We start from the raw sequence: 17,662 nt of genomic DNA on the forward strand, positions 1-17,662 counted from the left end.
ATATTTCCGAGTACCTACGGCTGAATTCTGAACCATTTGTAATCTGGTCCAAAAGTTTTGTTTGAGTACCATAATAAAGTGTGTTACAATAATCTATTTAAGAAAAATTAAAACATGAATAAGCTTCTCCAAGTCTATATGTGCTAAGAAAGACTCAATCGTAGCAATCATTCTTAATTGGTAGACTAAGACAAATTCACTTATTTGAGAGTTACATTTTAAAGCACTGTCACAGATCACACCCAAATTTTTTACTTGATGTTTCCTAAAAGGGCTTAATATTCCCAGGTTAACTCCAGACGTATCACTCATTTCAGAGGGACCAAGTATAATCATCTCTATTTTCGATTCATTAAGACTCAAAAAATTAGCTGCCATCTATGACTTCAACTCATCTACACAGGCCAACAAACGCCCCAAGACACTGGAAGAATTTTGGTTAAAAGACAAATACAATTGAGTGTCATCAGCATAAGAATGAAATGACACACCGCATTTATCCTAAATCAATCCTAACAGTAGCATATACAGAGAAAAGAACAAGTTTTATAAATAGAACCTTGCGGGATACAAACTCTCCCATGTGGACCGTATATAAAACTCCTATTTTAAAAATATGACTTTATCCATCTTACGGTATTTCCACAGATACCCTCAGATATTTCAAGACGAGATAAAAGTATTTGATGGTCAATGAGAGTATTGAAATACTGCAGGTCTTAAATCCAGCTCCTTCATTTAGGGCAAGAAAGGAGTTTGAGGAAAATGCGTCTGACCTTGAGCAAAAAATAGTTTCACGAGTTCACCCTTACATCTAATCTTCTTGAGCATGTAGAAAGCATATTTTGGCATGCTGTCCTGGGGGAGGGCTCCGGGCCCGGAATACAGGCCGAACCCAGAGAACTCCCCCTATCCCTAGTATGGGATAAAAACAGATTAGAAGTGGGGAATTGGGGTGGAGGAGGGATGCCAAGAATCTATCGCAACAGAGGTAAGAAGGCGGACTGTTTATATATGTGTTGTACTGGTTAGGATGATTGGCTAAACGAATTACACCTGTGCCGAATTGGTTGATTATCTGATCGTGTTCCACGCGAACCTTGTTAATAAAACATCATTTGTTTTTATTATTAAAAGCAGGGTCATATAACTGGCTGATTGCTTTGTACTTATGAAGAGATATTCTAAATCTTAGCTCTAGTGAATAGCTTCTTGACTTAACCTCCATCTTTTGAGTTTGAGTAAAAGGGCTCTGTGGTGAGGACTACAAGCCATTTTTGATGGATGGGTCAGTGTCTGTAAATGAAATTGAAGTCCCTGTCAAGGTTCTACGTTGAGTTTAAGTCCCCTTTAGTGTTTGGAGTTGCTGTTGTAGGGGTCAGGCCTGAATGCTGCCGTCAGATCTAGAAGTAAAAGTACTGTAAAGTTACCGAGAATGGTCGCAAGAAAAATATAATTAAAAACTCTCAGCAAAGCTGATTCAGTGCTGTAATGTTTTTTAAAACCCAAAGTCCTGACGTTTTGGGAACACTGAGGTGTACTAATTATCTGAAAAAATGCTATGTGGAAACAGGGAGTTTCCTTTTTAAACCAATCCGAACTGATTGACAAAACACCAAATATAAGTTTTTAGAGGGCTTTTATTTTGTAATTACACATCAGATAGTCTTTATTTTGTAATAAAACATTGGACAATCCTGACATTGCCTGAGTGACACTGTGGGGTGGTGTACTATTAATCTGAATTTAAACCGGTTTTAGAGTTATGCAAAATTACAGACAGAATATGAGCTTTTAATTTGTAATGCTACATTGTAAAGTCCTGACTTTGGCCCAGTGACACTGTGGGGTGACGGAATATTGATTTGTACTGAAATTTGTCTGTGTAAGCAGGTAGTTTCCTTTTTAAAGCCATCCAAAATCAAAGACAAACTGGTCATATACGAGTTTTGTTTTGTAATGCAACATCAGACAGTCCTGCTTTTGGCTGAGTCACACTCTGTCATGGAGGACTTTAATCAGAATTGAAACTAATCTGCGGAAACAGTTGATTTCTATTTTAGAGCCATCCAAAATAACACACAAAACTGTTCATGTATGAAATGTAAACCAGATTGACAATATGAGTCTGACCTGCACCAGTGTTTCAAGCCCATTGCATCCGATAAAAACAAATAATTAAAAAGACCCTCTTTTAGTTTATGATGGTAATGTTTTATGTAATGTAAAATGGCACTAACAAGCTCCAATCCATCTGTTCACTGTCATAAGATCTTCACAGAGACTGGTCAACATTCACTTTATTAGAGACAATAATGTGGATAGAAAAAAATAGCAGTCTATACAACACTCTCAATGTATCACATCAGCTGTTAGAAATGACTTCTGATGCCTCGCCTTTTGCTTCTGCTTCCTTTGCTGTGTCTTTTGTTTTGCTTCTGAAAATTAACAGTGAAAATGTGAAGTTACACACTAAAATAAACATTGTAATCAAAAATAAACTGTTTAAAAACTCGTAATTAACTGTTCATGAAAAGTCTGAAATAATGCAATTCTGGTCTTGCAGTATTTCCGAGGCTATAAAAAAACGTGTCCGGCTATATGCACTGGGATCTAGAACAAACCTTTTTTTCTCAAAGAGAATGCTTGGAGTCGTGCGAATTGTTGACCGTTTGGGTGGTCTTTTAGCAAGCTGATGTTTCAATTTGCTGTAGGAAGAAAAAATAAGAGGTCTTACACTGTGACATTTGACATCTGCAACACCAGGCTCCAAAAAGCATTTTATACATTTTAACATGCTAGACTTTATTTCCAAACCGCAGTAATGAACAAGCAACTATACAAGACTGATTTTAAAAATAAAAATGCAAAAGCTATGGTACAATAACACTTATATAACCTCACCCTTTGATTTTCTTTAACCCAGTCATGTAGTCAGGGACAGGACATCCAGCCATCTTTATAATGGTAGCAATGCTGACCCATAACAAAAAACAAGTAAATAGAAGTGCATGCGATCATAAATCATAAGCTTAGAAAAGGATCTTCCTTAATTATTAATCAATGCTACTATGATTTGTTGTTAGTGTTGTTATTACCTGTGAAGGAGAGGTTTGTCATCCTCTGTAAAGAAAGTTATTGCCTTTCCTTTGTGTCCTGCTCTTCCAGTTCGCCCTATAGAGAAAACAAAGCAGCAAGCTTAGTATCTTTTAAGGGTAGACAACATGAATTCTCTACTCAAAAATAAGCTACAATGGACTAACCAATCCGGTGGATGTATTCCACAGCAGTGGTAGGAAAGTCATAGTTTATAACCAGGTTGATGCCCTTGAAGTCAATACCACGGGCCATGAGAGCTGTGCAGATCAGCACCCAGATCTTCCCTGAACGGAAACTGCTCACAACATTGTCTCTCTATTAAGAGAAACAAAGACAGACCAGTTAATGAAAATAAGATATATTTTACTATTATACAAAAATTGCACACACATACATACATGTATATATACACATACACATACATACAGTTCCATTCAAAATTATTCAACCCCCAGAGACTGTAATAATTTACGAATGTAAGCTTTCCTGAAGACCCAGATTTTGATTTTTATTACATCTCTAAAGGCACATTAAAAGTGATGTCAATGTCAATATAATGTAACATTGTTGACTCATAAGACTTTATTTGCAACACAGCTATGTTGTAATTAAGGATGCACTGAAATGAAAATTCTTGGCCGAAGCCGAACAAAATTACACAATGGGCCGAAGGCTGATTACCAAACACGGTTTTTCGTGTTCCCCCACAAACCACAATTTAACCTAAAATGAATAAGTTAGTAAAATAATATTCTTTGGCCATTTTTAAGACCCCCTTCTTAAATCAGGCATGTGTTTTTAATGTACATTTACATTTACATTTATTCATTTAGCAGACGCTTTTATCCAAAGCGACTTACAATTGGGAATACAACAAGTGATTCATCCTAAGGAGGCAGATCAACATAGGAAGTGCTTAAAAATACCATATGACAGGCGTTGTTAGATGAGTATGGGCTAGAAAGGGAAGATCAGGAAAGAGAGGAAAAGAATTTTTTTTTTTTTTTTTTTTTTTTTTTTTTTTAATTGAGTCAGATAGTGTCGAAAAAGATGGGTTTTCAGCAGTCGCTTGAAGACAGTAATGGAGTCTGCGTTCCGGATGGGGGTGGGAAGATCATTCCACCAGGCAGGGACGTTGAAGGAGAATGTTTTGGAAAGTGATTTCGTGCCTCTCTGTGGTGGTACAATAAGGTGTCTTTCACTAAAGGATCTCAGACTTCTGGAGGGAGTGTAGATGCGTAGTAGTGAATGGAGGTAGGCAGGTGATGAGCCGGTGGCTGTCCTATAGGCCAGCATCAGTGTCTTGAATTTGATGCGAGCCGTAACCGGTAGCCAGTGCAGGGATATGAAGAGAGGTGTGACATGGGCCTTCTTGGGCTCATTGAAGACCAGCCGTGCTGCTGCATTCTGAATCATTTGTAGAGGCCTGATTGTACATGCTGGAAGACCAGCTAAAAGAGCATTGCAGTAGTCCAGCCTGGAGATGACCAGGGCCTGTACGAGGAGTTGTGCAGCATGCTCTGTTAGGAAGGGCCTGATCTTTCTGATGTTGTGCAATGCAAACCTGCAGGATCGAGCAGTTTTAGCTATGTGGTCTTTAAAAGTCAATTGGTCATCAAAGATTACACCAAGATTTCTGGCTGAAGTCGATGGGGTAATTGTTGATGAACCTAACTGGATGGAGAAGTCATGTTGTAAAGTTGGAGTGGCAGGAAAGACAAGGAGCTCAGTTTTAGCTAGATTGAGCTGAAGATGGTGTTCCTTCATCCATGCAGAGATATCCGCCAGGCAGCCAGAGATCCTTGCAGCTACTGATGGATCATCCGGTTTGAAAGAAAGATAGAGCTGTGTGTCATCAGCATAGCAATGGTAGGAAAAGCCATGTGCCTGTATGATGGGGCCCAGAGATGTGGTATATATGGAGAAGAGGAGGGGTCCAAGAACTGATCCCTGAGGAACCCCAGTGACCAGTTGATGAGTTTTGGAAACCTCCCCTCCCCAGGCCACTCTGAAAGACCTGCCAGAGAGATAGGATTTGAACCAGCGAAGTGAAGTCCCTGTGATGCCCAACGTTGAGAGGGTAGACAGAAGGATCTCGTGATTTACCGTGTCAAATGCTGCAGATAGGTCCAGCAAGATGAGTACTGATGACTTGGAATCAGCTTTTGCAATCCGCAAGGCTTCAGTGACAGACAGTAGTGCCGTCTCAGTTGAATGGCCACTCCTGAACCCTGACTGGTTAGCATCCAATAGGTTGTTCTGTGCGAGAAATAAAGATAGCTGGTTGAAAACAGCTCGTTCCAATGTTTTTGCTATGAACGGAAGGAGAGAGACAGGTCTATAGTTGTCTATGAGTGAAGTGTTAAGTGTAGGTTTTTTGAGCAGTGGGGTTACCCGGGCCTGCTTAAATGTAGTGGGGAAAGTGCCTGTGAGAAGAGATGTGTTGATGATGTGTGTGTGCGCTGGTAGGATTGTAGGGGAGATTGCTTGGATAAGGTGTGAGGGGATGGGGTCTAAAGGACATGTCGTCGGATGGCTGGAGAGGAGAAGTTTGGTTACTTCTGCCTCAGAATGGGGATGGAAGGAGACGAGGGGAGTTTCAGTCGTGGGTGTGGCCAGTTTTAGTTCCTGTATATGTGGAGCTGAGAACTTATTACTGATAGATGTAGTTTTGTCTGTAAAAAATGTGGCAAAATCATCAGCTGTTATAGAAGTGGTGGGAGGTGGTGGAGGGGGACAGAGCAGTGAATTAAAAGTTTTGAAAAGGTTGCGTTTGTCCGGAGCATTGTTGATCTTGTTGTGGAAGTATGAAGATTTGGCAGTATGGACTTGGGTAGAGAAGGATGAAAGCAGAGACTGATACATACTCAAGTCAGATGGATCCTTAGATTTGTGCCATTTTCTCTCAGCTGCCCTAAGTTTGGACCGATGCTCACGAAGAACATCGGATAGCCAAGGGTTGGAAGGAGCAGCCCGTGCTGGCCTGGAGGAGAGAGGGCATATATCATCTAGGCAAGAAGTAAGAGTGGAACATAACGTGTCGGTTGCTGCATTAGTATCCAGGGATGTGAAGTGGGTAGGAGAGGGAAGAGAGGAGGATATTGAGGAAGAAAGATGGGAGGGTGAGAGAGAGCGTAGGTTTCTTCTAAAAGTAACAGGTAGGGGGGATGGGGGTGCACAAGTAGCAAGATGTAGGTTTAGTGTAATGAAGAAGTGGTCAGAGATGTGTAGGGGTTTGACCACAATGTCGTCTGAAGTACAATTTCGTGTGTAAATGAGATCAAGTTGGTTGCCGGATTTATGAGTGTATGCAGTGGTAGTGCGTTTTAGGTCAAATGAAGCAAGGAGTGAATGGAAGTTTGTCCAGATGAATGTTAAAATCTCCAAAGACTAGAAGTGGGCTGCCATCTTCTGGAAAAGAGGATAGCAGCCCATCCAGCTCTTCTAAGAAGATGCCAAGTTGACTAGGAGGGCGGTAAATGACCACAACATGGAGTTTGATAGGAGATGTTATAGTGATTGTATGAGATTCAAATGAGTTATAATTGCATAGAGGAGAATGGGTTGAGTATTTCCAGTTGTTGGAAATCAGAAGTCCCGTACCCCCACCTCTTCCAGTCTGACGAGGGGTGTGAGAGAAGGAGAATTTATTAGATAGAGCGGCTGGGGTTACAGAGTCTTCTGGACGTATCCAGGTCTCAGTCAAACCTAGGATGCTCAGGCCAGATTGCAAAGAAAATGCCGAAATGAAGTCAGCTTTGTTGACGGCTGATTGACAGTTCCAAAGTCCAACCGTGAAAGAGAAAGGTTCAGTGGAAGAGGTGTTTATAGGACGCAGGTTAGAGAGATTGCGTCGACGTGTGCGTGTGATGTTAGTGCGGTGTGTAGAGAGCACCGGAATGAGTTGGAAACACATGATAGAGAAGGACAGAGAGAAGAGTGAGAAAAAGGAAAGGAGTACTCAAGTGCGTTGTCGGTGTCGTTGCTCGGATAAGTCGCGCAGGAAAAGTCGCAAGTCTTTACTCTTGTCAGTCTTCACACGAGGAGGCTGAACGCTTCCGCTGACGCTTCAGCGTCAGCTGATACAACACAGTTAAATACACCACCAATCAATACTTAGGTGATAGCAGCTGGGGACGCCCCCTGGGCTGACTCAATCCCAAATGGATGGTGCGCAAATGGGTCAGACCGAAACGAAAAACTAACACCCTTTGCACTTTAAGCGCGCTCAGGAAGGGAGGATCTCACAAACAAAAGCTTCCCTTGGCCGAAGGAGAGCAATCAAAACTACAGTTTACAACGAAATCACCAGGAAAACAATTAAACAGAAACGAATAAATGAAGTCTAGCAACAACTAAATCAAATAGAAACGAATAAATCAAATAGTTTAGAAAACAAGGACGTGATTCTCTAGCAGCAACAAATGTAACAACCGCCTATTTAAACTACAGCATTTAAGTACTCACTTACGCGCTGTCGTCCTGTCCGCGCCTGAGGGCTGAAATTCACTTATCCCGACAAATAAATGCAGCCTTGCTGAGCAAAGGACAATGTTATAATAAATGTCTTAATAGAGCTGTTGTAATGATTGTTATCATTATTTTTGTCTTTATTTTATTTTACAGAACAACATTAAATTACAATACTAACATTTATGAAAGAATACTTTTATTTTGGCAGAAATCCGGCCATTTAGGGCCATTTGCGATTTTAGTCATCATATAGTAACCAACAACAACCACCCCTTTTTCTTCTCATGGAAGACATAGTATCTCATAGGATACTAAACAGTCTCTTGCTGTCTGTGCTTGTAATGACTTTTTGTGTCTTTCTTGGACAGTTTTAAATCCTTCAACACTGCCGACATGTTTGCTGCATTAGTGCGCGCCTCTATTTGATCGAGTCACCTCATTGTTCGGTGTAATTTATTCGTCCTTTTCGCTTATTCGGCCGAACACCAGAATAGCTTTTTTTCTATTTTTGGCCGAATAAATTCAGCTGCCAAACATTCGGTGCATCCCTAGTTGTAATTATCCAACATTGCTGTTTTTAAGTCACTTATTTGTATGGTAGAGTACAAAATTGTTAAAACAGTGCAAAAAAAGTCCTAAAGTCTAACTTGAATATGCTTAAATAAATTTGGATAGGCCTGTGAAGCATTGGAACAATGTTTTATGGTGTAATTTGACCAAAGTGGAACCTTTTGGACCCATAAATCAGCGTCTGGTGCAAAAAAGGCAAGGCTTATTAGCAGAACATGGTCAAACAGAGGTGGACCAGTCTTGTTATGGTAGTGTTTTGCTGTTTCAGGAAGTGGAAATCTTGTCTGTATGAAGAACATCATGGATTCTTTGAAGTATCAGGCCATTTTGACAAAGATTGCAATGTTTTCAGTTAACAGACTTAAGCTTATGATTATTGGACTTTCCAGCAAGACAGGCATCCCAAAGCATGTATTTAAATCTACTGTAGCTTGGTTCATAGAACGTTCTCGAGTGGCCTGTTTGGTTTTCACGTTTAAATGTCATCGAAATATTTGGTGAAAAAAAAAAAGTGTGCAAAAATGTTTATTGAAAGCAAAGGCAACATGAAAATTAAAGATAACTAGTGATCTGGAAGCTTTTTCAATCGAGGAATGGGTCAAGATTCCAGTAGAGAGGTCTCAGAAGCTTATAAGCACTTTGAGGTAACGTTCACTAGAATAAACGATTTTCTACAAATTTTACTTTTGGGGGTTGAATAATTTAGAAAGTTTGGTGCCAATTAGATTTTTGGCTGAACTTATTTCCTCAGAATAATTTTAATGAATAATTAAAACTGTTGTTTTGATCTAATAATCTGGTTCTTTTATTAACCTGCTGTTGTGTGCGATCCGCATGGATCACATCCACGTTTATTCCCTCGTACACCAGCTCGTGGAACAGCTCTCGGGCACGTTCAATAGACTGAACAAACACCAACACAGGCGGCATAAATCCCTGAAAGGAGATGATGGAAGTTATGTTAAGTTATTTTACTACTAAAAACTCACTTCCCCTTATGAGGCATCTGAATTATGAAATTCTGGATTTAGCCATTAAGAAATTATTTTCTGTCATCAAAACGACTAAAGTGAGAATTTCACTGACCTGCTTTATAAGGTTTCTCATAGCAAGTAGCTTCCCATTTTCTGAACCCACAAACAGAAGCTGCTGCTCCACAGTGTCAGCTGCAGAGTTCCTGTGGAAAGAGACAGTCAGGTAAATGACTTTAATTTGTACAATTTGTAAATCTTAAAAAAAGAGAAAATAATTTATTGATATAATCTATTCTATTGCTGTTTCTACAAGCTTAAACCTAAAATAGCAATAATTGTTTCCACCTTATTTTTCCTATAAGAGTGGCTATGGCCTGCTATTGCTGTCTGCCTTCCGATCTCATGTGTCCAGCTTGTTTTGTTGCTTGATGTTGCAAACTGGTGTGTCTTAACATATTATTTTAATGTATTATCTTAAATATGAACACAATGGTTCAAACAGTTTTACCATTTACTTCTCTTTGTTATTCTTGATGTTGTTAACCTACGGTGGCTTATGAACTGGATTTCTCACACACGAACAGAAAACATCTTGCTTCTGCATTGAAAAATAATGTGGATACTAGGGCTGTGCATTTAATCAAAATTCGGTTTTGATTTCGATTTCTGCTTCAAACGATCATGAAAATGCAGTAATTGAGATGAAGCGATTATTGGCCCCCTTTCCAGTGGTGCGCTTTCGCACTTCCATAAAAGCCCAATTTTACATGCAAATCAGCAAAATCATGTAACGTGACTTTCAAAAAACGGGACATGCTTCATTTATTAATGTTTCTTTGATGTTGTGTTTTTAATGGCGTGTAAGAAAACTTCCGCTGTTCTGTGTATGCGCTCAGAGACGGAGCAGAACACGGTGCATGCCTAAACGGCCAAATATACGCAAAAATATTTCAAAATGAGGCGCTTGGTGATTATTCATGCTCATGTTCATGTTCAAGTTTATTCAATAAACTCTTGTCAGTTATGTCTTAAATGATCATAAACAGTTGAGAATGAAAATACATGTGTAACAGTATATTGAATCCATGTGGTTAAAGCGGCAACATTCGTATTTTTTGTATTACAATATTCCTTCTGCCGTCTCTGAACCTAATATGAATAAAACGTCAAAATACAAAGAAAAATCGGTCACTGCTCTTGAATGAATTGACATTTGTAGTTTTAAAAAGAAACAACGCATGTTTAAATATTACAGTGAAGACGCTGTTTTATTTTACGTTCAAATAATTACATTCAATTTCTGTAGTATTGTTAGACTACTTTAGACTTGCATAAAAGTATTCAGTATTTTTTTAAAGCACTGTTTTTTATTTGTATCTTTCTTTCTCGCTGTATTGCTATCTTTAAATTAATCACTATATGAAGTTTTGGACCCTGTCATAATCACTAAAATAATCATGATTTAGATTTTTGCCAAAATCGAGCAGCCCTAGTGGATACCACAAAATAATTTATCTTCAGCTCAAAATGCAACTCATGTCACATGGAAGGAGTGTTTTCGATACCTGTGTCCAACGCTGACAGAGACAAGGTTGTCAAGGTTCAGTTTGCACCACTGCTCTACATCTGTGGCAAAGGTTGCACTGAAGAGAGCCCGGCGGATTTTAGGAGAAGTGCAAGCCAAGAAGATAGTGGCAAGCTGCTCTCTGAAACCCGTTTTACCATCCTCAAAGAGCTTGTCAGATTCATCCACCACAAGCCACTCCACACTACAAACAGTAAAAATGCATTTACACTAGAGGCAGAAGCTAATCATTGTATGATGGTGAAAGTAACACATCTACAAACATAATTAGTAGTACTTCATTGTATTTTCTAGAAGAAAAATATCCAAATTTGAGATTCTTAAACTGAACTACAGAGCCTTTGTAAATCACTCACCTACTTAAGCTGATAGCAGGAGGGTCTTGATTTAGCAAATATATCAATCTGTTAGGAGTCGTCACCAATATATCTGGAAAAAAACATTAAGAACATAATTATGCTAAACAGTTCAGGATCTTAAGCAACATTCTAACTCATTGTTATTTTAGTATTACTGTAATACTATGCAGTAATACAGTAATATATATTTTTTATTAACTTTTATATTTTATATTTTAAAATTTCATTTTATAATTTATTTCCACGATGACATTGAATACATTGTTTTCAGAATTCATTGACGAATGTAACATTCTAAAAAACAGAATTTGAAATCGAAATTTTGTGTAACATTATAAATGTATAGTACAGTATTTACTGTCATTTTCGATCAATTTAATGCATCCTTGCCAAAAAAAAAATTATAATTAACTTAAAAAAAAACTTAATGTGTTATACAATTCATAAACAAAGATATACACACAACCAAGATTTTTCATGTTTTTTTAAGTCTCTTCTGCTCACCAAGCCTGCATTTATTGGATCCAAAGAACAGCAAAAACAGTAACATTTTGAAATATTTTTACTATTTAAAATAACTGTTTTCTATTTGAAATCTGTGATTTCAAAGCTTTAGCATCATTACTCCAGTCACATGATCCTTCAGAAATCATTCAAGTATTCTGATTTGCTGCTCAAAAACATTATTGTTATTATTCTCATCATGTTGAAAACAGCTAAGCAGATTTTTTCAGGTTTCTTTGATGAATAGAAAGTCCAGAACAACAGCATTTTTCTGAAATAGAAATCTTTTGTAACATTATAAATGCCTTTACCATTACTTTTGATCAATTTAAAGCACCCCAAAAAATTATTGCTGATTATTAATTATTAACTGACTCCAAGCTTTTGAATAGTGTAGTGTATAATGTTACAAAAGTTTTTATTTAAGATAAATGCTGATCTTTGGATTATTACATTCAAAGTATCTAAAACATTTACTCAACTGCTTTAAATATAGATGATAATAATAATAATAAAATGTATCCTGAACAACAAATCAGCATATTAGAATGATTTCTGAAGAATAAAGTGACACTGAAGACTGGAGTAATGATGCTGAAAATTTAGCTTTGATCACAGGAATAAATTACATTTTAAAATATATTCAAATAGCAAACAGTTATTTTAAATAGTAAAAATATTTCACAATATTACTGTTTGGCTGTATTTCGGAAAATTTTTTAAAATGCAATTTTTTTTTTTTTTTTCAAAATTTATTTAAAAAGAATAAAAAAAACATTAAAAATCTTACTGTTCAAAAACTTTTGACTGGTAAAGTATATATTTGACTGGTATTAAGTATATATATACATATATTAATTACATATACTTAAAATACATACCAAATTTCTTTGCGGTCTTGGGTCCATATTTTTTCACAGCATCAACTCCTTTATTGATCATGTGAACTCTGAAGCCCACTCCTTCTGACAGCTTGAGCAGCTCTCTGTGAGTCTAGAGAAAATAATGAAGATGCTAGTTATTGCATTCTGTATGTCAGTCAATATGTTTAAATTGTCAGCAATATATAAATAATTGGATGTGGGCTGAAGGTTTACCTGAGTGGCGAGCTCTCTGGTGGGGGAGATGATAATGGCTCTGAAACCCTTGTTGAGGGGCTGGCGAAGATGGGCCAGCAGGGGCAGACAGAAGGCCATAGTCTTACCAGAGCCTGTTGGAGCAGATGCCAGAATCTCCCTTTTCTAAAACAAGCAGATCCATGAAATCAAAACACTTAAAGGGATAGTTCACCCAAAAATTACAATTCTGTCATTAACTACCCTCATGTTGAAAAAAACTAAAATAACTGTCACATGGACTATTTTGTCAATGTTCTTGGTAACATTCTAGACCTTGAACATGGCAGGACCCTTGCTGTCTATGGAGGGTAAGAGAGCTCTTGGATTTCATCAAAAAAAGTCTTAATTTGCGTTCCAAAGACAAACAAAGGTCTTACAGGTTTGGAACGACATGAGGGTGAGTAATTAATTACAGAATTTTCATTTTTGGGTGAACTACCCCTTCAAGTCACAATAATGAAAACAAACATTTATATCTGACGCAACAGAGACATGTCATACATGCATCATAAGAGGAATGGCCTGCATCTGTATCGGTGTAGGGGTTAGGAAGCCCGCTGCCTTAATGTTTTCAATGATTCGTGGGTCCAGATCATACTCCTTCTGTAGCTCCTCAAACGTGGAAACAGGATCTGGAACGTCTGTCCCGTAGACATAAATCCTGTTTTGTCTCCGTATCCGCTTCACCTAAAACACACAATCAATATTGTAAGGAAAGACATCCATTTATTTTCCCCGAGTTGAAATTAGACCCATGTAGGTACACTACCAGTCATAAGATCAATATTTGATCCAAAGTACGGCAAAAAAAAAAAAAAAGTAGAATTTTGAAATACTTTTCTATTTAAAATAACTGTTACATTTTCAAAACAAAGCTACATTTTCAGTGTCACATGATCCTTCAGAAATCACTCTAATATGCTGATTTGCTGTTCAAGAAACATTTTTACTATTATTATTATTATCATCATCAATATTTGAAATAAAAACCTTTTGTAACAGAGGGGGGAGGAATTTTAGAAATGAATACTTTTATTTAGCACAGATGCTTTAAATTGATTTTTTTTTTTAAAAAGCTGATACAGACATTATAATGTTACAAAAGATTTCTATTTCAGATAAATGCTATTTCTGAACTTATTCATCAAATAAACCTGAAAAAAAATTCTACATAATAATAATAATAATAATAATAATAATAATAATAATAATAATAAATGTTTTTAAGCAACATATCAGAATTTTAGAATGATTTCTAAAGGATCATGTGACTGGAGTAATGATACCAAAAATTCAGCTTTGAAATCACGGGAATAAATTACATTTTAAAAATATTTAAACAGGAAACCGTTATTTTAAATAGTAAAAATATTTCAAAATGTTACTGTTTTTACTGTACTTTGGATCAAATAAATGCAGGCTTGGTGAGCAGAAGAGACTTCTTTAAAAAACATAAAAAATATTTTGGTAACACTTTACAATACTTAATGGAAATACAGTTGTTCATTGTCTGTTCATGTTAGTTCACACTGCATTAACTAATGTTGACAAAATTTTAATAATGCATTAGTAAATGTTGAAATTAACATTAACAAAGATTAATAAATGCTGTATAAGTGCAGTTCATTATTAGTTCATGTTAACTAATGTGGTTAACTAATGTTAACTAATGAACCTTATTGTAAAGTGTTACCAATATTTTTAACTTGTAGTGGACATAAATGTAAATTCTGACACCGTGACATAATACAAGTCATCCAAATAACGTTAGTGGCTGATATTACATATTATTCCTAATTTATTAATATTTATCAGTGTGGCATATTTAATTGTGCACACATATTTCCTCTATTTTTATAAATGTATTACTAATAATTAATATGCTAATAATTCAATCCTGTAGTTAAGTGTAATCTAATAGCAAAATTTAAAATTGATATTTTTCATACTGTACATTAATACACTAAATTTAAAGAAATCATTTGAAACATTCATTTTTTATTGTATCTTAGTTTAATCAAAGTATTAATTTGTTTCAATTTTATTGTTCATTTACTTACACAAAAAATATAGAATTTTTATACTGGCCATTACATCTTATTGTAATTGACTAATCAAATGAAAAAGTGGTGTGAAAAGCAAAAACATCTCTCTATACCTTTCCATTATGAAGCTGCTTCAGTCTTTTCAAGGAGGGCTGGCCTTTAGACACTTTATTGGTGTCTTTCACTGTGTTTTGGGATGACATCCATTGGATCCCCTCTCCCTCGCTCTTCTCAGGCTCTGCATCTGTTTCACAACAGTAAGGAGAAGGAACAGTTTTAAACCCGTAAACATTGAATTACTAGAGATGGACAGAAGATGATTTACCTTCAGTTTTCTTACTAGCTCCTTTCTTTTTCTTCTTTTCTGTGTTGACTGGTTCATCCACTTTAGCTCGTTTCCGTTTACTAAAGTCCTGCTCTTCATCACTCCCTTCTTCACTATCATCTTCACTTAGTCTGGACTCCAGAGATGGGTTTCCTTGTGTCTCTTTGCCAAAAAAGCTGATTCCATCCAGCTGATTTGAGCTGTCCTTGTTCTGAGACCTCCCTACCTGAAAGGAGTTACATAAAAATTATGACCAAATGAGTATGTGTTTATTAATGTATTAAACATAATACAGTAGCAACCAGCATTCATGTTTCTATAGGCTGTACAACACAGTAACCACACTAAAGATGTTTAAAACGTGGGAAATATCGATTATTATCTCATACTACTTGTTGATGCACTCCTTTAGCGTTATTTGGGTTTACTCGGATTAGCATTAGCATTTCCAGGGACATTCAATGGGAAAAGAAAACACATGTTAGCCATGTGGCAACATCTCTAGTCGGAAATTCACGTATTCCTTTCCTTTTGCGTAACAACAGCCTAACATACGTTAATGCCCGTGTATACTTTGCATTAAAACCTACCTTAAATCGCTCTGCATCTTTAGCAAACCTTTTCAGATCAAATTTTGCACCAGACCCAAGCTTTCTAAACAAGTCGAAGGCGTCCATTGCAACCGCGTTAAAGACGTAACTAGTCGATCTCGATTTTATGATTACCAAGCTCTCGACGTTCGATTATTACGCCGTTTTGTTTCTTTTTCGTTCACCAGAGAGCGCTGTTTTATTTCATTTTTATTTTTTTGTAAATCCTATTTACGTGTGTGCCTTTTGCTTTTTTCGTATTTTCATAATGAATTTCGAGTAACAATAATCATTATCAACTAAAAAACAATGAATAAATAAGTTTAAGAGCACCAGAATTTGCATTTAGACTATGTATAAAACGTTTAGTAGGCCTATACTAAGTTAACTGACAAAATGTCGAATACGTAAATTCTAATTATAAGGCTTGAAGGATAAAATTAAGATTCTTGTTGCATGCACAATTATTTTTAAGAACATATTGGATTTATCGTATTCAAATCGTTGAAGCATTCAGAAGGCGATTTTGTCATTTTATTATTTTGTAGATCCGATGTTTTGAATCCTAAATATTAATTTAATATTACTGAGTTACATTTGTACGTCTAAATTCTACTATTTTTAGGATAAACATTAGTTGCCAGTCAGCAAATCAACAGAAACTGCCTACACAAAAGATGTATTTTATTGTGATGATCATCAAGATATTTACATTATTTATTGATATAGACCCTAAGTCAGTGAAACAGTATGAACAAGATAGTTTAAACAGAACATTCTAACATTCTCTTCCTGTGACAGAAGGAAATAGAGTAGTAGAAAAAACTACTGATTGTGATGAGTAATCTTACTGATTAACCTACACTGTCTGTGTAGGTTAATTTCGTTCAAGTTGGTCTCATCCAAAGAAGAACTTGGTAAAGAATGACAACAGAACCTGGATATGAAGCAATAAGAAAACACAATCACATGTCTGTACATGATGAAATTATAATAAATGCTTTTTAAGTTTTAATAAATCTGAGCAGAATCAGGTTCAGTGTATGTCATGTGTCTCCATATGTGTGACGCTATAGGTTTGCAAGGTATGTGAATCTATAGGTTGGTTTTACTTCTGCTTTGATTTACCCTCAGATTACTTCACTTCCTGTTATACAACATAAAACAAGACGAGCCTGTTGTTTTCAAGAGGTTTAACAGACAAGAACTAAATGAAGAGGGTCAGCAAGATATTTCATTTCTGTTTATCAACAGCTATGGTAGGAGACATACAGTGTAAGTATTCTATTCTATTTTAGTCTATTCTATGTTACCTTTTATAGGAATGGATTTTAATTCAGGCAATAATGATTTTGTAAGTAAATTATATTCCACTTGGCTACGTTTTTATCACACACTGGAATGTTTTTGATAAAGGACTATGGTTTTCCTGATACTGAGGATTTCCTAAAGTGAAAATTACTTTACTTGAGATCTATTAGTTCTCTTTTGCTAATGTTCGTGTCAATGGAATGAAGTACGGCAGGTTGTGTTGTAAAGTTTCTCTATTATCTGTGAGAGAAGCAGTTTGTCTTGTCATTTTGAATGAATGAATGAATGATGCATTTGTATAGCGCTTTCATGTGTATTTTCTGTACACCCATTTTACTGTAACATTAATGCTTTGATATATAATTTATTTTAATAGATTGGAGGTTTACTCACCAAATCACTTCAGTGCAATTTCTTATAATTACATGCAATAATAAACTTCCTTATAATTTGTGGCCTATATTTATGACCCTGGAACACAAAACCAGAAGTGCTGTGCAAGTTACTTCCAAAATGTAATACATTATATATTACTAGCTACTGTCTTTTAAAAGTAATTGTTACATTACAATATTACTGTCTCTAAATTGTAATGCGTTACACTACTTTTAAGTTACTTTTGAGTTACTTTCATCAAAGGATCCACAGATTATAAAATGCCAAAATATAAGTTTAAACATGGATAAGCACAAACCGCATTAATATTCAT

The 17,662-nt window shown here is 36.2% G+C and overlaps 1 protein-coding gene across 1 annotated transcript; it reads right to left on the minus strand.

Annotated features, from left to right (window-relative positions):
- Positions 1–1,622: 1,622 nt before the first annotated feature.
- ddx52 (DEAD (Asp-Glu-Ala-Asp) box polypeptide 52) lies at positions 1,623–15,743 on the minus strand. Its single transcript, XM_073824277.1, has 15 exons — positions 15,639–15,743; positions 15,053–15,274; positions 14,841–14,971; positions 13,184–13,369; positions 12,662–12,805; positions 12,446–12,557; positions 11,058–11,130; positions 10,682–10,885; positions 9,229–9,319; positions 8,956–9,078; positions 3,264–3,414; positions 3,099–3,174; positions 2,905–2,976; positions 2,625–2,708; positions 1,623–2,438 (listed from the first exon to the last, which is right to left on the minus strand). The coding sequence occupies exons 1-15, from the start codon at positions 15,727–15,729 to the stop codon at positions 2,366–2,368; spliced, it is 1,833 nt and encodes a 610-aa protein (XP_073680378.1). The 5' UTR covers positions 15,730–15,743; the 3' UTR covers positions 1,623–2,365.
- Positions 15,744–17,662: the final 1,919 nt, after the last annotated feature.

Source organism: Garra rufa, chromosome 19 (assembly GCF_049309525.1).
Source record: "Garra rufa chromosome 19, GarRuf1.0, whole genome shotgun sequence".
NCBI lineage: Eukaryota > Metazoa > Chordata > Actinopteri > Cypriniformes > Cyprinidae > Garra > Garra rufa.